The following is a 20787-nucleotide window of genomic DNA, read 5'->3' as shown; positions in this document are numbered from 1 at the left end:
TTGCAAACAGTGTTTTGTGTAGCAGGAGTTTCAACTTCCCTATCGGTGTTTTGAGCAGTGGGTTCGTGTATTTTAGCCTTCGGCAGCCTGGTGTAGGCTGAGGCAGGCAGCCCTGGTCTGTGCTGACTTTTTCCCATGATCACTTTCAGGTGTGTGATGAAATAATGGACGAGGGTTAAGCCAGTGCAGAATCATAATACAATTTCAGGTTCTGTAGTACATCGTTTTAGAGTCCACGAGTAACCCTAAACCTGCCGAGGAGAGAATGTGTGATATAGTAGGAAGACGAATCAGGTAATTTCCACACGTAGGAAATTAATGTATAGGAAAATGTTTAGTATGCGTTATGTTGTTACTTGGAGAAAAATGTCTAATCTGTTTTTTTTAGTTGGCATCCATTCCTTTAAAGTTTCCAGATTTTTCTTGTAAGAAGAATGGGACATTTTGCTCTAGAAAAGTTGAGCTTTGGAGTCCTACCACCTTACCCCCAAATCTTAATTCTACTCCCTAGTGGAACCTGTGATTGAGCAAACTTCTCCAGGAGTGTCTCGATTAAAGTAGTGATGATAGACGCTCCTGCTTGATTAACACTTGAGTCATACAGGAACAGCCTAAATAAAGTTTTTCTGTAGGTTTAGTGAATGTTTTTCCACTGCTCTGGATGAAACTTTAGTGGCTGGTCATTAAGTTGTTGTATCGGAAACTGAATACAGTTCCTATGATTGCATTTCTGCTGAGATAGTCTGTTCTTTTTAAACTTGGGGTCTAAAACCGAGTTCAACAGCTTGATTCCTCAGTCATCTCCCAAGAACTCTCTTATTTATTTATTTATTCCTTTTTGTTGCCCTTGTTTTATTGTTGTCGTTATTATTGTTGTTATTGATGTTGTCGTTGTTGGATAGGACAGAGAGAAATGGAGAGAAGAGGGGAAGACGGGGGAGAGACAGACAGACACCTGCAGACCTGTTTGACCTCTTGTGAAGCGACTTCCCTGCTTATGGGGAGCTGGGGCCTCGAACCGGGTTCCTTACTCTGGTCCTTGAGCTTTGTGCCACCTGCCCTTAACCCGACTCCCATCTCTCAACTCTTTTTTTTTTTTTTTTTCTCCTCCTCCAGGGTTATTGCTGGGCTCGGTGCCAGCATGAATCCACCGCTCCTGGAGGCCATTTCCCCCCCCCCCCCTTTTGTTGCCCTTGTAGCTTCGTTGTGGTCATTATTATTGCCCTTGTTGACGCAATTCGTTGTTGGATAGGACAGAGGGAAATGGAGAGAGGAGAGGAAGACAGAGAAGGGGAGAGAAAGATAGACACTTGCAGACCTGCTTCACCGCCCGTGAAGCGACTCCCCTGCAGGTGGGGAGCCGGGGGCTCGAACCGGGATCCTTACGCCGGTCCCTGCGCTTTGCGCCACATGCGCTTAACCCACTGCGCCACCGCCCGACCCCCTTTTTAAAAAATTTTTAACCAGAGCACTGTTCAGCTCTGGCTTACGGTGGCGCAGGGGATTGAACCAGGGACTTGGAAGTCTCAGGCATGAGAGTCTGTTTGCATAACCATTATGCTATCTATCCTCCACTCCTCTCAACTCTTTTATCTGTGTTCTGTAGCACTGAGACACTTGGCCATGAATGCCCAATACTGTCTTTCTTAAATGCCAAAGACCAAGTTAAAATTTTAAGGAGAAAGTAATAATTTAAAGCAAATGTTGGTATCGGAGTAGGGTAATTGAAACGTGACCATTACATTGACAAGGAAGAGGTTACTACTGATCATGAGACATTTCGGGAGAAATTGGGATAAAGCATAATTGGAGTGGGTTTGAGAAAGGTTAGTGAGATGAAATAGTCTGTATAGGCAGCTCTTGGAGTTGTGTTGTAACAGAGGGAAAAAAGGTTGTGGTTGCTGGGAGATGCACAATCATGGTATTACTCCCCCTCCCTTTTTTTTTTTAAAGGTTTTATTTACTTATTAATGAGAAAGACAGGAGGAGAGAGAGAAAGAGAGAGAAAGAACCAGGCATCACTCTGGTACATGTGCTGCCAGGGATTGAACTCCAGACCTCATGCTTGAGAGTCCAATGCTTTATCCACTTCGCCACCTCCCGGACCACTTACTTTCCCTTTTAAGGTGGGATATGTTGTATCATATTTGCATATTCTTGGATAAAATTAGAACATTTTACAATGCAGTAGGGAGAAGGAAAACTTTAGGTAGCTGAGTAACCAAAGAGAAGATAGGACCTAGTGCGCAGGTAGAGGAGTTGGCCTTAGATAAAATATACCTGTAGATTCTGTAACATGAGGGATGAAGGAGTATGAGATACATTCACAAATTGTTTGGTAGAGTTTTTTTGGGGAATATTCTCTTAGTAATCTGTTTCACAGTGAAATAAAAGGTGTGTGAAAGGAAAGAATTGGAGTTGAGTTAGAAAGCGAAGAAGTAGTGATTAGAGAATTTCATGTTTGATAGTAAGGTAGAAACGGGATTCAGGTCTGATTCCAGAGTTGGGGTTCTCAAAGTTGGATTGGATTTCTAATGTCCTTTCAGGAGACCCTCTGTGTAATAAATGCTTTCTGTGACATTATATGTCTTTCAGTGTATGCAAAAGTAATGATGAAAACTGCTGGCCCATTAGCACAAATCAAGGCAGTGGCACTGAATTGGATTGTGTTACACTTATGATTTAAATGGGACATTTTCATATAGCATGTCTACAAATTGAAATTAGATGGTAGTCACGAGAAAGAGCTCTTATGTAATTGGATTGCAATCTGAACCAGTTCCTATTTTCATGGAATGGTATTTGGTTAACATTAATCGTGTTGCAAAGGAGGGGAGTAGCAGGACAATCATTATAAGAAAAAACATTCAACAGGGATAAAAAAGATTGAGGTTTTCATGTGAACTCTAGAATTTTAGAAAACTCTGTATTGCTTGCTGTGGGTTTGTGAATATCCCAATCCCTGAGATTTTTCTGCTGAGATGAATGATGATATTCAAGAAAATGACTTTTAAAATGCATGTCAAATGTGTGAACATTTGGAAAATCTATTCAATGAACATTTATTATTTGTTATTGCCACCAGGGTTATCACTGGGGCACTGTGCCAGCACTACTAATTCACTGCTTCTGGCAGCTACCTCCCCCTTTTTTTTCCTTCTATTTTATTTGATATGACACAGAGAAATTGAGGGGCAGGGCAAGGTAGAAAGGGAGAAAAAAAAATAGACACTTGCAGACATGCTTTCACCCCTGCAAGTGGGGGTTGGGGGCTCGAACCTGGGTTCTTGCACACTGGGTTCGTGCTCCACTTTCTGGCCCCTTACTTTTATTTTATTTTATTTATTTATTTTGCATCCAAGGTTATCGCTGGGTATCAGTGCCTGGACTATGAATCCACTGCTCCTGGAGGCTATTTTTTTTCCTTTTGTTGCCCTTGTTGTTTCTGTCATTGTTGGACAGAAATCAGGAGAGGAGGGGAGATGGGGAGGGACAGATAGACATCTACAGACCTGCTTCACTGCTTGTGAAGAGATGCCCCCCCTCCCCCCGCAGCCAGGGACTGGAATTGGTCCTTGTGCTTTGTATCATATGCTCTTAATAATTTTTTTTATTTATTTAACTTTTAAAAAAAGATTTTATTTACTAATGAGAAAGATAGGAGGAGAGAAAAAGAACCAGACATCACTCCTGGCACATGTGCTGCCGGGGATCAAACTCTGGACCTCATGCTTGAGAGTCCAAAGCTTTATCACTGTGACACCTCCTGGGCCACAATAATTTTATTGTTTTTAACCAGAGTACTGCTCAACCCTGGCTTTTGGTGGTGTGGGGATTGAACCTGGCCCTTTTGGAGTCTCAAGGTTGAAAGTCTTTCTACATAACCCATATGCTATCTCCCCACTAAACCAGTACTTCAAATGATTAGTGTATGGGGCAAAAGATACATTAAAATTGTAAGGTGGGGTCGGGCCATAATGCAGTGGGTTAAGTGCACGTGGCACTAAACTCAAGGGCCATAAGGATCCTGGTTCGAGCCCCTGGCTCCCCACCTGCAGGGGGCTCGCTTTACAAGAGGTGAAGCAGGTCTACAGGTGTCTGTCTTTTTCTCTCCCTGTCTTCCCCTCCTTTCTTGATTTCTCTCTGTCCTATCCAACAACAACAACAACAGCAATAGCAACAACAATAACAAGGGTAACAAAATGGGAAGGGTGGCTTCCAGGAGCAGTGGATTCATAGTGCAGGTACAGAGCCCCAGAGATAACCCTGGAGGCAAAAAAAAAATTGCAAGGTGACTCAGTGAATTTTAATGTAACGGAGAAAAAATAATCCAGTGATGGGATTTCATATTACATATTGTGACTAACCATTTTTAAGAGCTGTTGAGGACAAGGGAGTTGCACAGTGGTAATGCATAAGGCTTGCAAGTGAGAGGTCTGAGGTTCTGTCTTCTACCACCAAAAGCTAGAGCTGAGTGACGCTTGGATAAAAAACAATTGTTGAATTTTGGTGTTGTTTCAAAATATAATTTTCTGAAAATATTGTTGTCATACTTCTCCTTATTATTATTTTTTTAATATTTCCCTTTTGTTGCCCTTGTTGTTTTATTGTTGTTGTCGTTGTTGGATAGGACAGAGAGAAATGGAGAGAGGAGGGGAAGACAGAGAGGAGGAGAGAAAGATAGACACCTGCAGACCTGCTTCACCGCCTGTGAAGCGACTCCCCTGCAGGTGGGGAGCCGGGGTTCGAACCGGGATCTTTATGCCGGTCCTTGTACTTTGCGCCACCTGTGCTTAACCCACTGCACTACAGCCCGACTCCCACTTCTCCTTATTTTAACTGCATTTGAAGCCAGAATTTCTTTATTTTATTTTATTTTATTTTATTTTTTTTTATTTAAGAAAGGATTAATTAACAAAACCATAGGGTAGGAGGGGTACAACTCCACACAATTCCCACCGCCCAATCTCCATATCCCATCCCCTCCCCCGATAGCTTTCCCATTCTCTATCCCTCTGGGAGCATGGACCCAGGGTCATTGAGGGTTGCAGAAGGTAGAAGGTCTGGCTTCTGTAATTGCTTCCTCAGAATTTCTTTGAATACTTTCACTAACTGAATGAAGAAGCAGAAATGATTGGTCATGTGACTATTCTGGTGGGGGATGATTATTTTTATTAAAAATGTTATTTATTTTATTTTATTTATTAACCAGAGCACTGCTCAGCTCTGGTTTATGGTGGTGCAGGGGATTGAACTTGAGACTTTGGAGTCTCAGGCATGAAAGTCTCTTTGCATAACCATTATGCTATCTATCTCTCGCCCAACCCCTTGCCCAAAATGTAATTTATTTTTCACTTTACTTTAAAATGTAATTTTATTTAAATGTAATTTATTTAAAAAAATTGTTAATTTATTTAAAATGTAATTTCATTTAAAATTTCATTTATTTTTCATTTTACTTTAAAAACTAATATTTAAAAAACTTACCACTTTAATCTCACAGTATGGTAAATATCAGTTGATAGAATTCTCATAACTCTTTGGGATTAACAATACTATTAATGACTGAAAAGGATTCTGAGATGAAAATATTTGAGAAAAAAAAAAGAAAATATTTGAGAAACACTATTCTGTGATATGACTGTGAAAAATGGAGATGGTGAAAGTTGGAGGCCAATTCCTAGAGTGTGCAAAAGTCAAAGAACTTCAAGTTCAGGATATTGGGAGGTTTATCATTGTGAATGTGCAGATCACTAAGATTTAGTAGAAGAGTCGTGTGTGTGTGTGAGAGAGAGAGCATCAGTTGTGTTAAAATCTTTAAGGAAGGGAAGTCACAGTATAAGAACGTTTCAGAAATGTATTTGCAGGATACAGTGTACTGGAAGGTAGCTAAAAAGAAGATGATTTCCTATTATTTAGACTGAGAAAGAGTTGAGTATTGTGGGATTCATTTTCTAGTCTAAGGATTTACTTATTTATTTTTAAACATTTTTTTACTTTTATTTATTTATTGGATAGAGACAGAAATCGAGAGAGAAAGGGGGAGATAGAGAGAGAGAGAGACAGAGACAGAGAGACACCCGCAGCCCTGCTTCACCATTTGCAAAGCTCTCACCCTGCAGGTGGGGACCAGGGACTCGAGCCTGGGTAATACGTGCACTCAGGGACTCAAGCCACTGTAATACGTGCACTCAACCAGGTGCGCCACTGCCTGGCCCCTAAATATGTGTTGAATATTCATAATTTATTTATTTTTTTTACCAGAGCACTGCTCAGCTCTGGTTTGTGGTGGTGGAGATTGAGCCCAGGACTGTGGAGTCTCAGGCATGAGAGTGTGTTTGCATAACCATTATGCTATTTCTCCCACCCTTATTCTTGTCTTTAAGAATAAAGCTATGTTCAACTTCACACAGACATCCAGAGGTTGAGGGCAGTAGTTAAAGTATGTCAAGAAACAGTGCAGTGTATTTAGGAACAGTTTATCAGTTGATCTTTTGGTTATAGTCTTTGACCTTGTTCGAGAAGAAAGAGGAAGACATTTATTATTATTATTATTTTAGTATTGTTAACTTGTAACTCTTTATCTCCTGGTATCTAGGCACCTTGCTGTGACAAGCTTTATACATGCAGGTTGTGTCATGACAACAAAGAAGATCATCAGCTAGATCGCTTTAAAGTAAAGGAAGTGCAGTGCATAAACTGTGAAAAAATCCAATATGTAAGACTTTCTATTTTATTTCTAAATTTTTTTTTTTACTAAGATGGTTTTAAAATTTAATCATGAGCATTACAAATATGACTCTTAGGGTAACCATTACTTGATATAAATTTTTTTCATTTATTTATTCATTTCATTAGTGATTTAATAATGACAGACAAGATTGTGGGATGAGTGGGGGTGCAATTCCACATAATTCCTACCACCAGAGTTGCATATCCCTTCCCCTCCACTGGAAGTTTCCCTATTTATCCCTCTGGGAGGATGAACCAAAGATCTTTATGGGGTGCAGAAGGTGGGAGATCTGGCTTCTGTAATTGCTTCTCCACTGGACATGGGCATTGACAGGTCAATCCATATTCTCAGCCTGTTTCTATCTTTCCCCAGTGGGACTGGGCTCTGTTAAGTGGGGTTTCAGGACATACTGGTGAGGTTGTCTGCTTAGGGGAGTCAGGTTGGCGTCATTGTAGCATCTACAACTTGGTGGCTGAAAAGCATTAAGATATAGAGCAGAACAAATAGTTTAATAATCAGGAACCTAAAGGTAAGAATATGGCACATGAGATTGGGGGGTCTTCATGATGGAAGAAGCTAGGAAGACTATTTTAGGTATATTCCAAGGGGCCCATGACTTCATTAATTTTTGCCTGAGCCCTACAGCTAACATGTAGGTGGACTAAACGTATTATCTGAGAAGGTGGTGTCAGAGTTGGGAATAGGACTAGAAAGCTGGATAAGGGCAGAGAATAGCTCCCAGATATGGGAAAAGTACATAAATACCACTAACTGTAAACCCCATCGATCTGACCCAGGGCCCACATCTATTCATATTTAGCATAGGAGCCTGTGTAACCTCTGCATCCCTGTCATTCTGGTTGCTTTCCATGGTCCTAGCTAGGAACATTCTAGGCTGCGCTCATTTCAGGACCTGTCTTCTTGAGTGGCAGAGTATGTTGACCCAGGCTCCCTTTGGAGAGTGGGGCAATTTCTATCATTGCTGTTCTACATTGAGGGCAAGGTCCTGTAGAGGCCGACAAGAGGGTTTATGATGTTCTTGATGGAGATGACCAGTGATGGTGAAGAGAGGGATCTGTTAGAGGTCTAGGCCCATCATATCTGTGTGGGAATCCCAGGATTCCCTGACTAGGGCCTCAGAAGATGGGATGGCCTGATAGTGATCAAAAGGGCCATTGTTAAAGTGAACCAGTCTCTTGCCCTTATCCAGTTTTTGTCATCCTTACTTTATCTGACAGGGTTAGTGCTACAGTAATTGAGGGAAATGAAATAGGAAGTAGGTAAGCAGTGTATTTAGTTCTAAGTAGAAAATATTTTATTACATACTTTATGGTGTCTTTTTTAGGTTTTTCTATTTGCTTGTTGCACTTGAGTCACTGTAGACTGTTGTGCACTTTTACTTTAAGGTCTATGTTTTCCTCTAACTATGGATAGATGTGCACATGTGCCCTGTCTCATGGGCCCTGGTCTGTATCTAGATTCTGTAGCTTTGTTAGGAAGTGTGCCACTGGAAATGGAAGTAAGGAGTCCTATGAGCTAGGAAGGGTCTCACCTGAATATTAGAGCTGGAAGGTTGACACTGCAGGCTTGGTGTCTCTGGACACAGTCCAAAGTGAAGCATGTGAAGGTTGGAATACTATTCAGCTATAAGAATAATGAACTCACTTTCTCCAACCTGTCTTGGATATAGCTAGAAGGAATTATGTTGGAGTGAGATAAGCCAGAAAGAGAAAGACACATATGGGATGATCCCACTCATAAACAGAAGTTGAGAAAGAAGAACAGAAAGGGAAACACTAGCAGAATTTGACTGAGTTTGGAGTAATGCACCAAAGTAAAAAACTCTGGGAGGAGGGGAAGGGTAGATTTTCAACTCCACTATATGGGCGTGGGGGTAGGGACACAGACCTTTGGTAGCTTGAATGATGTTAATATACACTCCTATTAACTTATAGTTCTATAAATCACTATTTAATCAATATGAGAAGGGAAAAGTAGATTGATGTCTCAAGCTTTTTAGTGCATAGACTTCAGTTCTGAGTATATAGTCCTTTAGTCTAAGCATTTAAGGTTTCATATTAGTATACTGATTGAATTTTAACATTGGGATTAAATTGGTAATGCATTTCTAATAATAACTTTTAAAAAATATTAAGGGGTTGGGCGGTAGAGCAGCGGGTTAAGTGCATGTGGCGCAGAGCGCAAGGACCAGCATAAGGATCCTGGTTTGAGCCCCTGGCTCCCCACCTGCAGGGAGTTGCTTCACAGGTGGTGAAGCAGGTCTACAGGTGTTTATCTTTCTCTTCCCCTCTGTCTTCCCCTCCTCTCCATTTCTCTCTGTCCTATCCAGCAATGAACACCATCAACAATAATTATAATAACCACAACAAGGCTACAACAACAAGGACAACAAAAAAAAAGGGGGAAAAATGTCCTCCAGGAGCAGTGGATTCATAGTTCAGGCACTTGAACCATGCCCCAGCAGAACCCTGGAGGCAAAATACATACATACATACATACATACATACATACATACATACATATATATGTATGTATGTATGTATATGTATGTATATATGTATATATGTGTATATATATATATATATGTATATATATATTAAATCACCTATAATCTTAGACCAGGGAGACCAGAAGCAACCAGTACTGTCAGTATATAAGATGTAGTTATTTGTAAATAGCATTAAATGATATAAGTCATGGTAAGGTATGGTACAGTAAATCCTAACCATGGGGTTTTCAAAGTAAACTAAGTTTCTAAATAACTTGGTTATAACAAGAATTATCTATTGCCTTCATAAACTCTTAAGACAGCAAGGAACCTTCCTTCATAAACTCTTAAGACAGCAAGGAACCTCTGAACCTTTGCTTGTTTTCCTTCATGCTTCTCTCGATCCATACTGTTTGATACTGCATCTGCTGATCTCAACCAAATCAAGGCAACCAGTGCCACCTCGACATGATTTAAATATTTTTAAATATTTGTTCTTTGGAAGATATGGAACTATACTGCTGTGTCAATGAAAATATCATAAATCAATGTGTTGAATATTTATAATCTTGGAAAGTCTATTTAAGCTTTTAATTACTTGTGTCTTTCTTAGGCCCAGCGGACTTGTGAAGAATGCAGCACAGTGTTTGGAGAATATTATTGCAGTATATGCCATCTTTTTGACAAGGACAAGAAGCAATATCATTGTGAAAATTGTGGAATTTGTAGGTACTGTATATATGCTTTTTTTTTGGTAATTGTAATGTATTTGGATAATATTTTTTAAATAAGCTTTATTGGAATATACTTACGTCTATACAATGCATTCTTTTTAATTATCCAATTAAGTTTCAACAAGTTTATTTATATCTGTATTACTAGTTATATGATCAAGATAAAGATATTAATTATCCTATACAATCTTTCTTATTCTATCTTTTTTAAAATAAAATCTTGTTGACTTTTATTTGTTCCTTTTTTTAAAAAAAATATTTATGCAGGTCTTTGCACTTTGTACTATGTGTGCTAAACCAAGTGCACCATTGCCTGGCCCCTAACCAGAATTCTTTATGGGATGCAGAAGATGGAAGGTCTGGCTTCCGTAATTGCTTCTTTGTGGACATTGGCAGGTCAATCCATACCCGCAGCCTTGTTTCTGTCTTTCTCTAGTGGGGTAGGGCTTTGGAGAAATCAAGTCCTAGACACATTGGTGAGGTCATTGCCCGGGAAGGTCAGGATGGTGTCCTGGTAGCATCTACAACTTGGTGGCTGAACAGGGGTAAGATATAAAGGAAATTGTTCAATAAACAGCAACCCAAAGGTAGGAATAGAGCAAATGAAACTAGGGGTCTTAGTGTGGAGAGAAGCTAGGAAGTCTATTTTAGGTATATTCCATGTGGCCCATTACTTTAGTAAATGTTGCCTGAGCCTGATAGCTAGCATGTACGTGGACTAAAAGTATTTTCTGGGAAGATGGTGTCAGATTGAGAATAGGACTGGACAGCTGGATTAGGGCAGAGAGTAACTACCAAATAGGAAGAAAGTATATAAATACCACTAACTGTTAACCCCATTGATCTGACCTAAGGCCCATAGCTATTCATATTTAGCACAGGAGCCTGTTTAGTTCTCTCAGCTCCTGTCAATCTGAGCTCGCAGTCCTACGTCACAGATAGGAGATAAGTCCAGTATCTTAATTGCTTGTGGGTTAGTGCTGTATTACTTCCTTGGTATTTGATTCTATCTTTTATCATCCTTGATATTTTTCCGCTTGGTTGTTGGACTTTATATGCACAGAGTTGCTTAAGTTCTGGGTGTTATTTTTCTCTAAAGAAAACTTATTTTGTAGTTAATTATGAGGCAGATCATCTTAGTCAACTCAGGATTGAAATGATTAGAGGCTAAGTTTCAATTGTAAGTTTTCCTTAACATTGAGGCTCCTAGGACATGGCCTAACAGTCTGTCTTAAATTAAAGCCAAGGTTGTTTACTGGGGCGACTCTTTTGTGTTGGGAATTGGACTCCAGTTTTTACACTCATCTGACACAAGGAAACTGCCATCTCTACATGATTTCTTAACCTGTTGTTTGCTGCTTAGTTTGTTTTTCATAGCACAATTTAAGGCTTGCAGATCTCTGGAGGAGGAAGTAACTGCTGACTTTCTGTGAGCTTACTTATTTTGAACTTCAAATCTTTAATTATAATAAGGATAATGCTTTCAGATAGCCTAGCCTATTCTCTCTCTTTTTTTAATATTTATTTATTTGTTCCCTTTTGTTGCCCTTATTGTTTTATTGTTGTAGTTATTACTGTTGTTGTTATTGATGTCGTCATTGTTGGATAGGACAGAGAGAAATGGAGAGAGGAGGGGAAGACAGACAGGGGGAGAGAAAGACAGACACCTGCAGACCTGCTTCACCGCTTGTGAAGCGACTCCCCGGCAGGTGGGGAGCAGGAGGCTCGAACCGGGATTCTGATGCAGGTCCTTGTGCTTTGTGCCATGTGCACTTAACCCGCTGCACTACCACCCGACTCCCCAGCTTATTCTCTTTAGCTTTTGTGGTTTTAAATGAGAGCTGTAATCTTAATGTAAGCTACTTTATTACTAGAATGGAAGATAATTAAAAAATTATATCATGGGAGTCGGATGGTAGGTAGCACAGCGGGTTAAGCGCACGTGGCGCAAAACGCAAGGACCGGCATAAGGATCCTGGTCCTTATTTAGGTATATTCCATATGGCCCATTAGCCCCCCCAGCTCCTCATCTGCAGGGGAGTTCCTTTACAGGCAGTGAAGCAGATCTTTCTCTCCCCCTCTCTGTCTTCCCCTCCTCTCTCCATTTCTCTCTGTCCTATCTAACAATGACATCAATAACAACAACAATAATAACTATAACAACAATGAAAAACAACAAGGGCAACAAAAGGGAAAATAAATATAAAATAAGAGAAAAGAAAATCCTTTAAAAATTATGTCACATACATTTTTTTTTTTTTTAAAGATTTTATTAATGAGAAAGATAGTAGGAGAGAGAGAAAGAACCAGGCATCACTCTGGTATATGTGCTGCCGGGGATTGAACTCCGGACCTCATGCTTGAGAGTCCAATGCTTTATCCACTGCACCATCTCCTGGACCACTCACATACATTCTTAAGTAGATTTAAAAATTGAGCATTGTAGGTCTGGGAGGTAGCGCAGTGAATAAAGCATTGGACTTTCAAGCATGAGGAACTGAGTTTAGTCCCCGGCAGCACGTGTACTAGAGTGATGTCTGGTTCTTCTCCTAGCTTTCTCGTGAATAAATAAAATCTTTAAAAAAATTGAGCATTGTTTCTAATAATCATGCTTGATTAAGGAGCTTCAGTTTATTTTCACTGTTGTCTATTTTGTGAAATACTCATCATCACAAATAAGCAATTACATTTTATAGTTGACTTACTTTCAAGTTTTGAGACCACAGAATGTCTTATTTAATCCTTTCTATTATATATTAAATTTCATGTGGTAAAGAGATTTAAAATTGTTTTCCCTTTGTTGCCCTTGTTGTTTATCATTGTTGTTGGATAGGACAGAGAGAAATCGAGAGAGGAGGGGAAGACAGAGAGGGAGAAAGATAACTGCAGACCTGCTTCACTGCTTGTGAAGCGACCCTCCCTGCAGGTGGGGAGCTGGGGGCTCGAACCAGGATCCTTGCACCAGTCCTTGTGCTTAACACTGCACTGCTGCCTGACCCTACAAGAGATATAAAATTTTGTAATTCCTATGAAATCAACATATTTTTAAAATTTAAGTACCTATATCTACCTTCCTGAGCCCTTTACACAGTAGGTATTTTTGTGAAACTTATGGTAGTAATTGGAGGAAATAGGGAAGGAAAGTGGAGGAAATAGGTAGAGTGGTCTTTATTGTTTACTTTTTATTCCATTCAGGGTTATTGTTCGGCTTGGTACCTGAATCACTGCTTCTGGTGATTGCTTCTCTCCTCATCCCCCAAATATTTAATAGGAGAGGGAGGAAATGAGGGAGAGAACCAGAGAGACTGTCCCTATACTATATATTATATTTATGACTCTATCTTAATTGGTAACATTTTCCTTAAGCTGACACTAGGATAAATTTCCATTTCTTGGGCACTTGATCATTTATTATAGTCTAGAGGTAGACTGAGTGACAGTAGACTATAGGCTGGTATTTCTTTCTTTTTAAATATCAACTTTTATTTGATAAGACAGAAATTGAGAGGGGAAGGGGAAATGGCGGGGTTGAGAGACAGACTTGCAGCACTGCTTCACCACTTGTGAAACTTCTCCCCTATAGGTGTGAACTAGAGTCTTGAACCTGGGTCCTTGTGCATGGTAATACATGCACTTAACTGAGTATATCGTCATTAGGTTCCCTTGAGATATTTCTTTATTTTAAATATTTTTATTTATTTACTGTTGGATAGAGACAAAGAAATTGAGACAGAGAGACACACCTGCAGCCCTGCTTCACCATTTGTGAAGCTTTCCTCTTGCAGGTGGGGACCAGAGGCTTGAACCAGGTCCTTGTGCACTGTAATGTTGCACTTAACTAGGTGTACCACTGCCTGGCCCTGCACCTTTATTATTATTTTTTTCTTTATTTATTGTTGGATAGAGACAGAGAGAAATTGAGAGGGGAGGGGGAGATAGAGAGGGAGAAAGACACCTGTAACATTGCTTTAACACTCATGAAAATTTTTTCCCCTGCAGGTAGGGACCTGGGTCCTTGCACACTGTAATGTGTGCACTTAGCCAGGTGTGCCACTGCCTGGCCCTTCCTTTATTTTATTTATTTATTTATTTATTTATTTTTATATTTTATTTTTATGTATTTATTCCCTTTTGTTGCCCTTTTTGTTTTATTGTTGTAGTTATTATTGTTGTCATTGTTGTTAGATAGGACAGAGAGAAATGGAGAGGGGAGGGGGAAGACAGAGAGAGGGAGAGAAAGATAGACACCTGCAGACCTGTTTCACCGCTTGTGAAGCGACACCCCTGCAGGTGGGGAGCCAGGGCTTGAACCAGGATCCTTATGTGGGTCCTTGTGCTTAGCGCCACCTGCACTTAACCCGCTGCGCTACAGCCCGACTCCCTCCCTCCTTTATTTTTAAATGGCAATAGTGACTCACTAGATCATTTCAGTTTGAAATACTATTATGCACTTCCCTTTTATTCCATCTTCAGTCATAGCCTCTGCCTTCACTTCTAGTGCTCCCTCGACACTTTTTTCTGTTGTCTTTTTTTTCAGGCTGGCCTACTGTGATCTATTCAACCTTGTTCTATATTACTATTTAGTTTTTACTTAAACTTTAGCAAAAGGGACAGTTCCTATCTTTATTATCTGATTAATACTATTCTTCTCAACAAACAATATAAATTTAAGGACAAGGAGTAGTATCTAAAGCATAGCAAAGATTTTTCATTTTAATAACTTGCAAAAATATGAAAACAGACATTTTTCCCTGGCTTCAAAATATTTTATTAGTGAGTTTTTTCTGCAGTATAGTTATAAATTTATATAACTATTTTTTATTTTGCCTTCAGGGTTATCACTGGGCCTCAGTGCCTATACTACGCGTCGACTGTTCCTGGTGGCCATTTTCCCCATTTTTTGTTGCCCTTGTTGTTGGGTAGGAGAGAGAGACATCAAGAGAGGAGGGGAAAACGGGGAGAGAAAGATAGACACCTGCCGACCTGCTTCACTGCTTGTAAAGTGACTCCCATGCAGGTGGGGAGCTGGGGGCTAGAACCGGGATCCTGTTCAATATTTTAAATTTTGTAAAACAAAACAAGAATCAGTAAATATGAGAGCCCCCAAATAGCAAATATAAAAATTAAAAGCTAGGGCTGGGTGGTGGTGCATCTGGTTGAGCTTACATGTTACAATGCACAAGGACCCAGGTTCGAGCCTCCCAATCCCCACCTTTGTGAGTGGTGAAGTAGTGCTTCAGGTGTCTGTCTGTCTGTCTCTCTCACTTTCTATCTCCCCCTCTCCTCTTGATTTCTGGCTGTCTTTATCCAATAAATAAAGATAATAAAAACCAAAAGCCATAAGTATCTAACCAGAACTTAAAATCACTCATGACCCCACCACTCTTGGTAACTACAATAATGGGTATATATGATATTTTGATCCTTTTTTTTTTTTTTTTAAGAATTTATTTATTTATTCATGAGAGAGATAGGAGAGAAAGAGCCAGACATCACTCTGGTACATGTGCTGCCGGGGATCGAACTCAGGACCTCATGGTTGAGAATCTAATGCTTTATCCACTGCGCCACCTCCTGGACCACTTGAAACTTTTTATTAATCATTTTCACAGTCAGTAAGTATTACTTAAGAGCATAGTTCAATTTGCAAGACATATTAAAGCAATTTATCAAGCACAGGAATTCTTATTATATTTATTGGTATAAATGATTCTCAGTGTGAATATTGATTTTCTTAGAATAATTTCTTAACAATGAAACAATAAAGAAGTGAAACATTTTTTAAGATTGTGAGAACATAGGAACATCAGTGCCTTATATATACTGTGTACTCTGATCTTATTTAATAACAATGGGAAAACGACATTTCCCATTTTTCATAAAGCTTAACCTATTACATTTTAGCAAGGACATATATACACCTACTTCCCAGAAATTCAATGTCAGATGTCTTCTCTAATTAAAGAAAAAATTAAACCCAATATCTGGAACATTTGTTTTCTTTTGTGAAGTATTACTGCAGTCAAAAGAATACACAACTGTAATATCCTGAAACGATTTTAACATGTAAAGTTAGGATTATCATAATTTAATAATGTATTATTAAAGTCTATAAGAAGAACTGGTCTACTTGGTGATTTTTATCAAAATGAAGTTATTTTGAACTCATACCACTGTGTGAGAGTCAAGGACAGCTCCCCTGTAAAATAGTCTTTATTCATGAGAGCCCTCTGTGAAACTATGTATTGTTATTATGAAAGGAGGTGATAATAAAGGTTGGTGATAATTAGCAGATTCACTTTTATTATACACAATTTTATTTGGATGAAAGAAGAATGTAAATATTGAGTTGTACGTTTTAAAAGTATACATAGGAGGATATGTTTATGGTCTGTAAATTGTAAAAGTTATTCTGAAGAGACAGAAGCATAAACCATAATGGAAAATAATTTTTGTTACATAGAATTTAAATGACTGTGTAGCAAAAGATTTAAGTGTAGATAAATGAAAAACCATAAAAGTTAATATAATATATACAAATGAAAATGAGGGCAGGGCTAGATAGCAATGGGCAGTGGTAGATAGCATAATGGTTATGCAAATGGACTCTCATTCTTGAGGCTTCAAAGTCTCCAGTTCAGTCCCCCCACACCACCATAAGCCAGACTCCCATCTATATATCCATATTTATACCCATATATATAATGAAATACAAACAACAGAATCACAAAAAAACACAACTCCAAAAGAGACAAATCCAAAGTTTGTGTGTGGAAAATTGTATAGAAAAAAGGATTAGAGGAGTTAATACAATTCTGTTTATCATATATATTAAGTAACTTATTTAAAAAAATGAATCTAATCTTTTGGCCTTTGTCTTTTTTTTTTTTTTAGGATTGGTCCAAAGGAAGACTTTTTCCACTGTTTGAAATGTAATTTATGCCTAGCTCTTAGTCTCCAAGGAAAGCACAAGGTATATAATTCAGCTGATATAATCTTAATAAGTATTATAGTATTTTTTCTATTTATTTATTTATGAAGGGTGGCGTTAACAAAACTGTAGGATAGGAGGGGTACAACTCCACACAATTTCCACCACCTGGTCTCCATATCCCATCCCCTCCCCTGATAGCTTTCCCATTCTCTATCCCTCTGGGAGCATGGACCCAGGGTCGTTGTGGGTTGCAGAAGGTGAAAGGTCTGGCTTCTGTAATTGCTTCCCCGCTGAACATGGGCATTGACTGGTCGATCCATACTCCTAGTCTGCCTCTCTCTTTCCCTAGTAGGGTGGGGCTCTGGGGAAGCGGAGCTCCAGGACACATTGGTGGGGTCATCAGTCCAGGGAAGTCTGGTTGGCATCATGCTGGCATCTGGAACCTGGTGGCTGAAAAGAATTAACATACAAAGCCAAACAAATTGTTGAACAATCATGGACCTAAAGGCTGGAATAATGCAGATGAAGTGTTGGGGGATTACCCTCTGCAGACTTTTGTATTATAGTATTTTAAAAATTAGTTTGAATTTTACTATGCTTGGAGGCATACTAGTTTTTAGACATTAAGTATAGCTCACTTTTATTTTTAAGCAAATATAGATGTTCTCAAATATATGCCTCAATATTTGATGTTTCCTTTAAAAAACTACATAAGACTATATCAGTTATGGGGGCTGTGCGGTAGCACAGTGGGTTAAGTGCACATGACGCAAAGAGCAACGACCAGCCTAAGGATCCCAGTTTGAGCCCCTGGCTCTCCACTTGTAAGGGGATCGCTTCACAAGCGGTGAAGCAGGTCTGCAGGTGTCTGTCTTTCTCTCCCCCACTCTGTTTTCCTATCCTCTCTCAATTTCTCTCTGTCCTATCCCAACAGTGAATGACATCAACAACAATAACCACAACAAGGCTACAACAACAAGGGCAACAAATGGGGGTGGGGTGGGGGGGGATGGCCTTCAGGAGCAGTGGATTCATGGTGCAGGCACTGAGCCCCAGCAGTAACCCTGGAGGCAAACAACAACAGCAGCAGCAGTGGCAACAATAACAACAAGAAGGGCAACAAAATGGGAAAAATGGCCTCCAGGAGCAGTGGATTTGTAGTGCAGCTGAGCCTCAGGGAGAACCCTGGAGGCAAAAAAAGAATATTATTAGTTATTAGCATAATGTTAACAACTTACTGATTTATCCATCCTTATTATTGGCACTTTTTTTTTAGATAGAGAAAGCATAGCATGAAAGAAACCACAACACTGAAGCTTCCTTTAATGGGGTGGGGGCTAGGCTCAAACCTGGGTTGTGTACATGGCAAAGCAACACACTATCCAGGTGAGCGATTTTTCTGTTCCCATTGGTACTGTTTTAAGAACAACTTTAAAATGCATCATGTAGCACAGTAACTAGGGCAATGGACTTGCAAGCATGAGGTCTTGAGCTCTGTCCCAGTAACTACATGTGTCAGAGAGATGTTCTTGTTCTATCCTCTTTATCATTAATAAAAGAATAAATCTTTAAAAATGCGTTGTGTGGAAATATGAAGCATTACCATTTGTCAGCTCAATATTCTAAAAATATTTTTATATTCTCCATAAATAAGTCATAGTTTTTTAACTTTTGAATTATTTACCTATTTTGCCTAGAGACAGAGAAATTGAATGGGAAGGGGCAGTAGAAGGAGAGAGAATGAGAGAGACAGAGAGACCTGCAGCACTGCTTCACCAGTTGTGAAGTTTTCCCCCCCTACAGATGAGGACTGGGGGCTTGAACATGGTTCCTTGCACACTGTAATATGTGTGCTCTAACAGATGCACCACCACCTGACCCCTTGGGACATATGTTTTTAATCTAGATGTTGAAACTATATTGTAATCCCAGGCCCTTTGAAGTTATTTTTTGTGGCCTGGGTGGTGGCACACTCAGTTGAGCACACCTGTTACTGTGTCCAAGGACCCAGGTTTAAGCCTCCAGGAAGAGAAATCCAAAGAAATGATCAGTTGCCTGTGCTCTTAAGGAGTAAATTAATGGCAAGTTTAGGATTATTTAGATCTTTAAACTTTGTTTTAAGGGGTTTACCTCCAGTCATCTGATTAGACATAAAGTTTTATCAAGTGAGAATGCAGGCTCTTAAATTTAGTCCCCCCTATTAGTAGCATGTAACTTTGGAAATTGTTTAGTTTCTCTCTACAGTTCAGGTATCTTATCTAGAAAATGAGGTGATGGGAGTCGGGTGGTAGTGCAGCGGGTTAAGCACAGGTGGCGCAAAGCGCAAGGACTGGAGTAAGGATCCTGGTTTGAGCCCGTTTCCTCACCTGCAGGAGGGTCGCCTTACAAGCGGTGAAGCAGGTCTCCAGGTATCTTATCTTTCTCTCCCCCTCTCTGTCTGCCCCATCTCTCTTCATTTCTCTCTGTCCTATCCAACAACGATGACATCACTACCAGCAACAATAATAACTACAACAACAATAAAAAAGGGCAACAAAAAGGAAAATAAATAAATTAAAAAAAATGGTGATAACTGTACCAGTTTCATGGAGAATTGTGAAAATTAATTGTGCTTAATTGTGTGTGTGTGTGTGTGTGTGTGTGTGTGTGTGTGTGTTTGTGTTTCCAGAGCAACCCTTAGTATCCCTTAGGACCTTTGATGCCTAGGACATGAAAGTTCTTCTGCATGACCACCATGCTATTTCCCCACCCTTAATGGTGATTTATTTATCATTAGGGCTGGATGTTGAATCTACTGCTCCTGGTGGCCATGCTTTTTCTTTTTGAAAGGGGCGGATAAAGCAGGGGAGAGAAAGAGACCCCTGTAACACCTGTAATTGCTGGTGAAGGTGGAGACTAGGGTTTAAACCTAGATCCTTGCACATGCTACTCTTTACCGGCATGCCCACATTCAGTCCTGAGTTTAATGTTTTTGACATGATAAGTAGAATAATTTAGCTTTGGTATAAAACATTTATAAAATAGATGCCAAATATTTTTAACTCTTTGGTAAGTAACTATTTCCTTATCTGTAAAACAAAGAATGGATAATTAAGATATATTGAGCAGTTAAGGAAAACAAGATTTATTAACACAGGAGACAAAAAGAAGGAGTGGGGAGAGAGGACTGGGGCACTACTTTGTCACATGCAGTTCAGGGGATCATATGCAGGACCTCATGCTTCTTTTTTTTTTAGAGATGGATTTATTACTGTATTTTTGATTTTTAAATATTTATTGGATAGAGACAGAAGCTGAAATGGAAAGGGAGATAGCAAAGGAGAGAGACATCTGCAGCACTACTTTACCACTTTCCATAATACCTGTGAAGCACTTGTGAAGCAGTGTCTCCTACAGGTGGGGCCTGGGGCCTTGAGCTGGGGTCCTTATGCATGGTACCATGTGTGCTCAACCATGTATGCTACTGTTGGTATGCATGAGACCCCTTCTGTTTCATTTGGTTTAAATGCCCCCTGCTTAACACTATTCTATTTACATAGCCACTTCATTCTATTTACATAACCACTGTTAACAAGTACCACCTTCCCTCCAGGGCATTGGTGGTTCAGTGATAGGATTCTCGCCTGCTCTGCCCCCTCCTTGTCACACTCTGATTTTCACCAGTCACTTTTCTCTCCACCCTCTCTATGTCACATCCTGTTTCCACCCTACTTGGCAAGTACATATAAAGACAGCGTTGTGAGTTGCACTGTACTGTACTTGAATTTAGCTGAGCTCGTCTTAGATTGTGCTGCGTCCTGCATGAATAAAGAGATACTGCGTACAACCCAGCCATAAGTCCCTGGTCGTCTGTTATCCGCCCGTGAAGCCAGCCTGG

At 39.7% G+C, this 20787-nt stretch overlaps 1 protein-coding gene across 3 annotated transcripts in view; it reads left to right on the top strand.

Annotated features, from left to right (window-relative positions):
• RCHY1 (ring finger and CHY zinc finger domain containing 1) overlaps window positions 1-20787 on the top strand; it is a 31872-nt gene that overhangs the window by 457 nt on the left and 10628 nt on the right. The window contains exons 2-5 of one of the 3 annotated variants that reach the window (XM_060187874.1): window positions 6599-6718; window positions 9856-9971; window positions 11340-11405; window positions 16871-16949. In XM_060187874.1, the coding sequence (XP_060043857.1) occupies window positions 6599-6718; window positions 9856-9971; window positions 11340-11405; window positions 16871-16949 (381 nt within the window). Of the gene's footprint in view, window positions 1-6598; window positions 6719-9855; window positions 9972-11339; window positions 11406-15054; window positions 15592-16870; window positions 16950-20787 lie in introns of those variants that run through there. The other 2 variants (XM_007519807.3, XM_060187875.1) reach the window with 2 other exon arrangements.

The sequence above is a fragment of the Erinaceus europaeus genome, chromosome 3 (assembly GCF_950295315.1).
Source record: "Erinaceus europaeus chromosome 3, mEriEur2.1, whole genome shotgun sequence".
In the NCBI taxonomy this organism is placed as follows: domain Eukaryota; kingdom Metazoa; phylum Chordata; class Mammalia; order Eulipotyphla; family Erinaceidae; genus Erinaceus; species Erinaceus europaeus.
The sequence above is the reverse complement of the archived record's forward strand: the minus strand, read 5'-3'. Positions and strand labels throughout refer to the sequence as shown.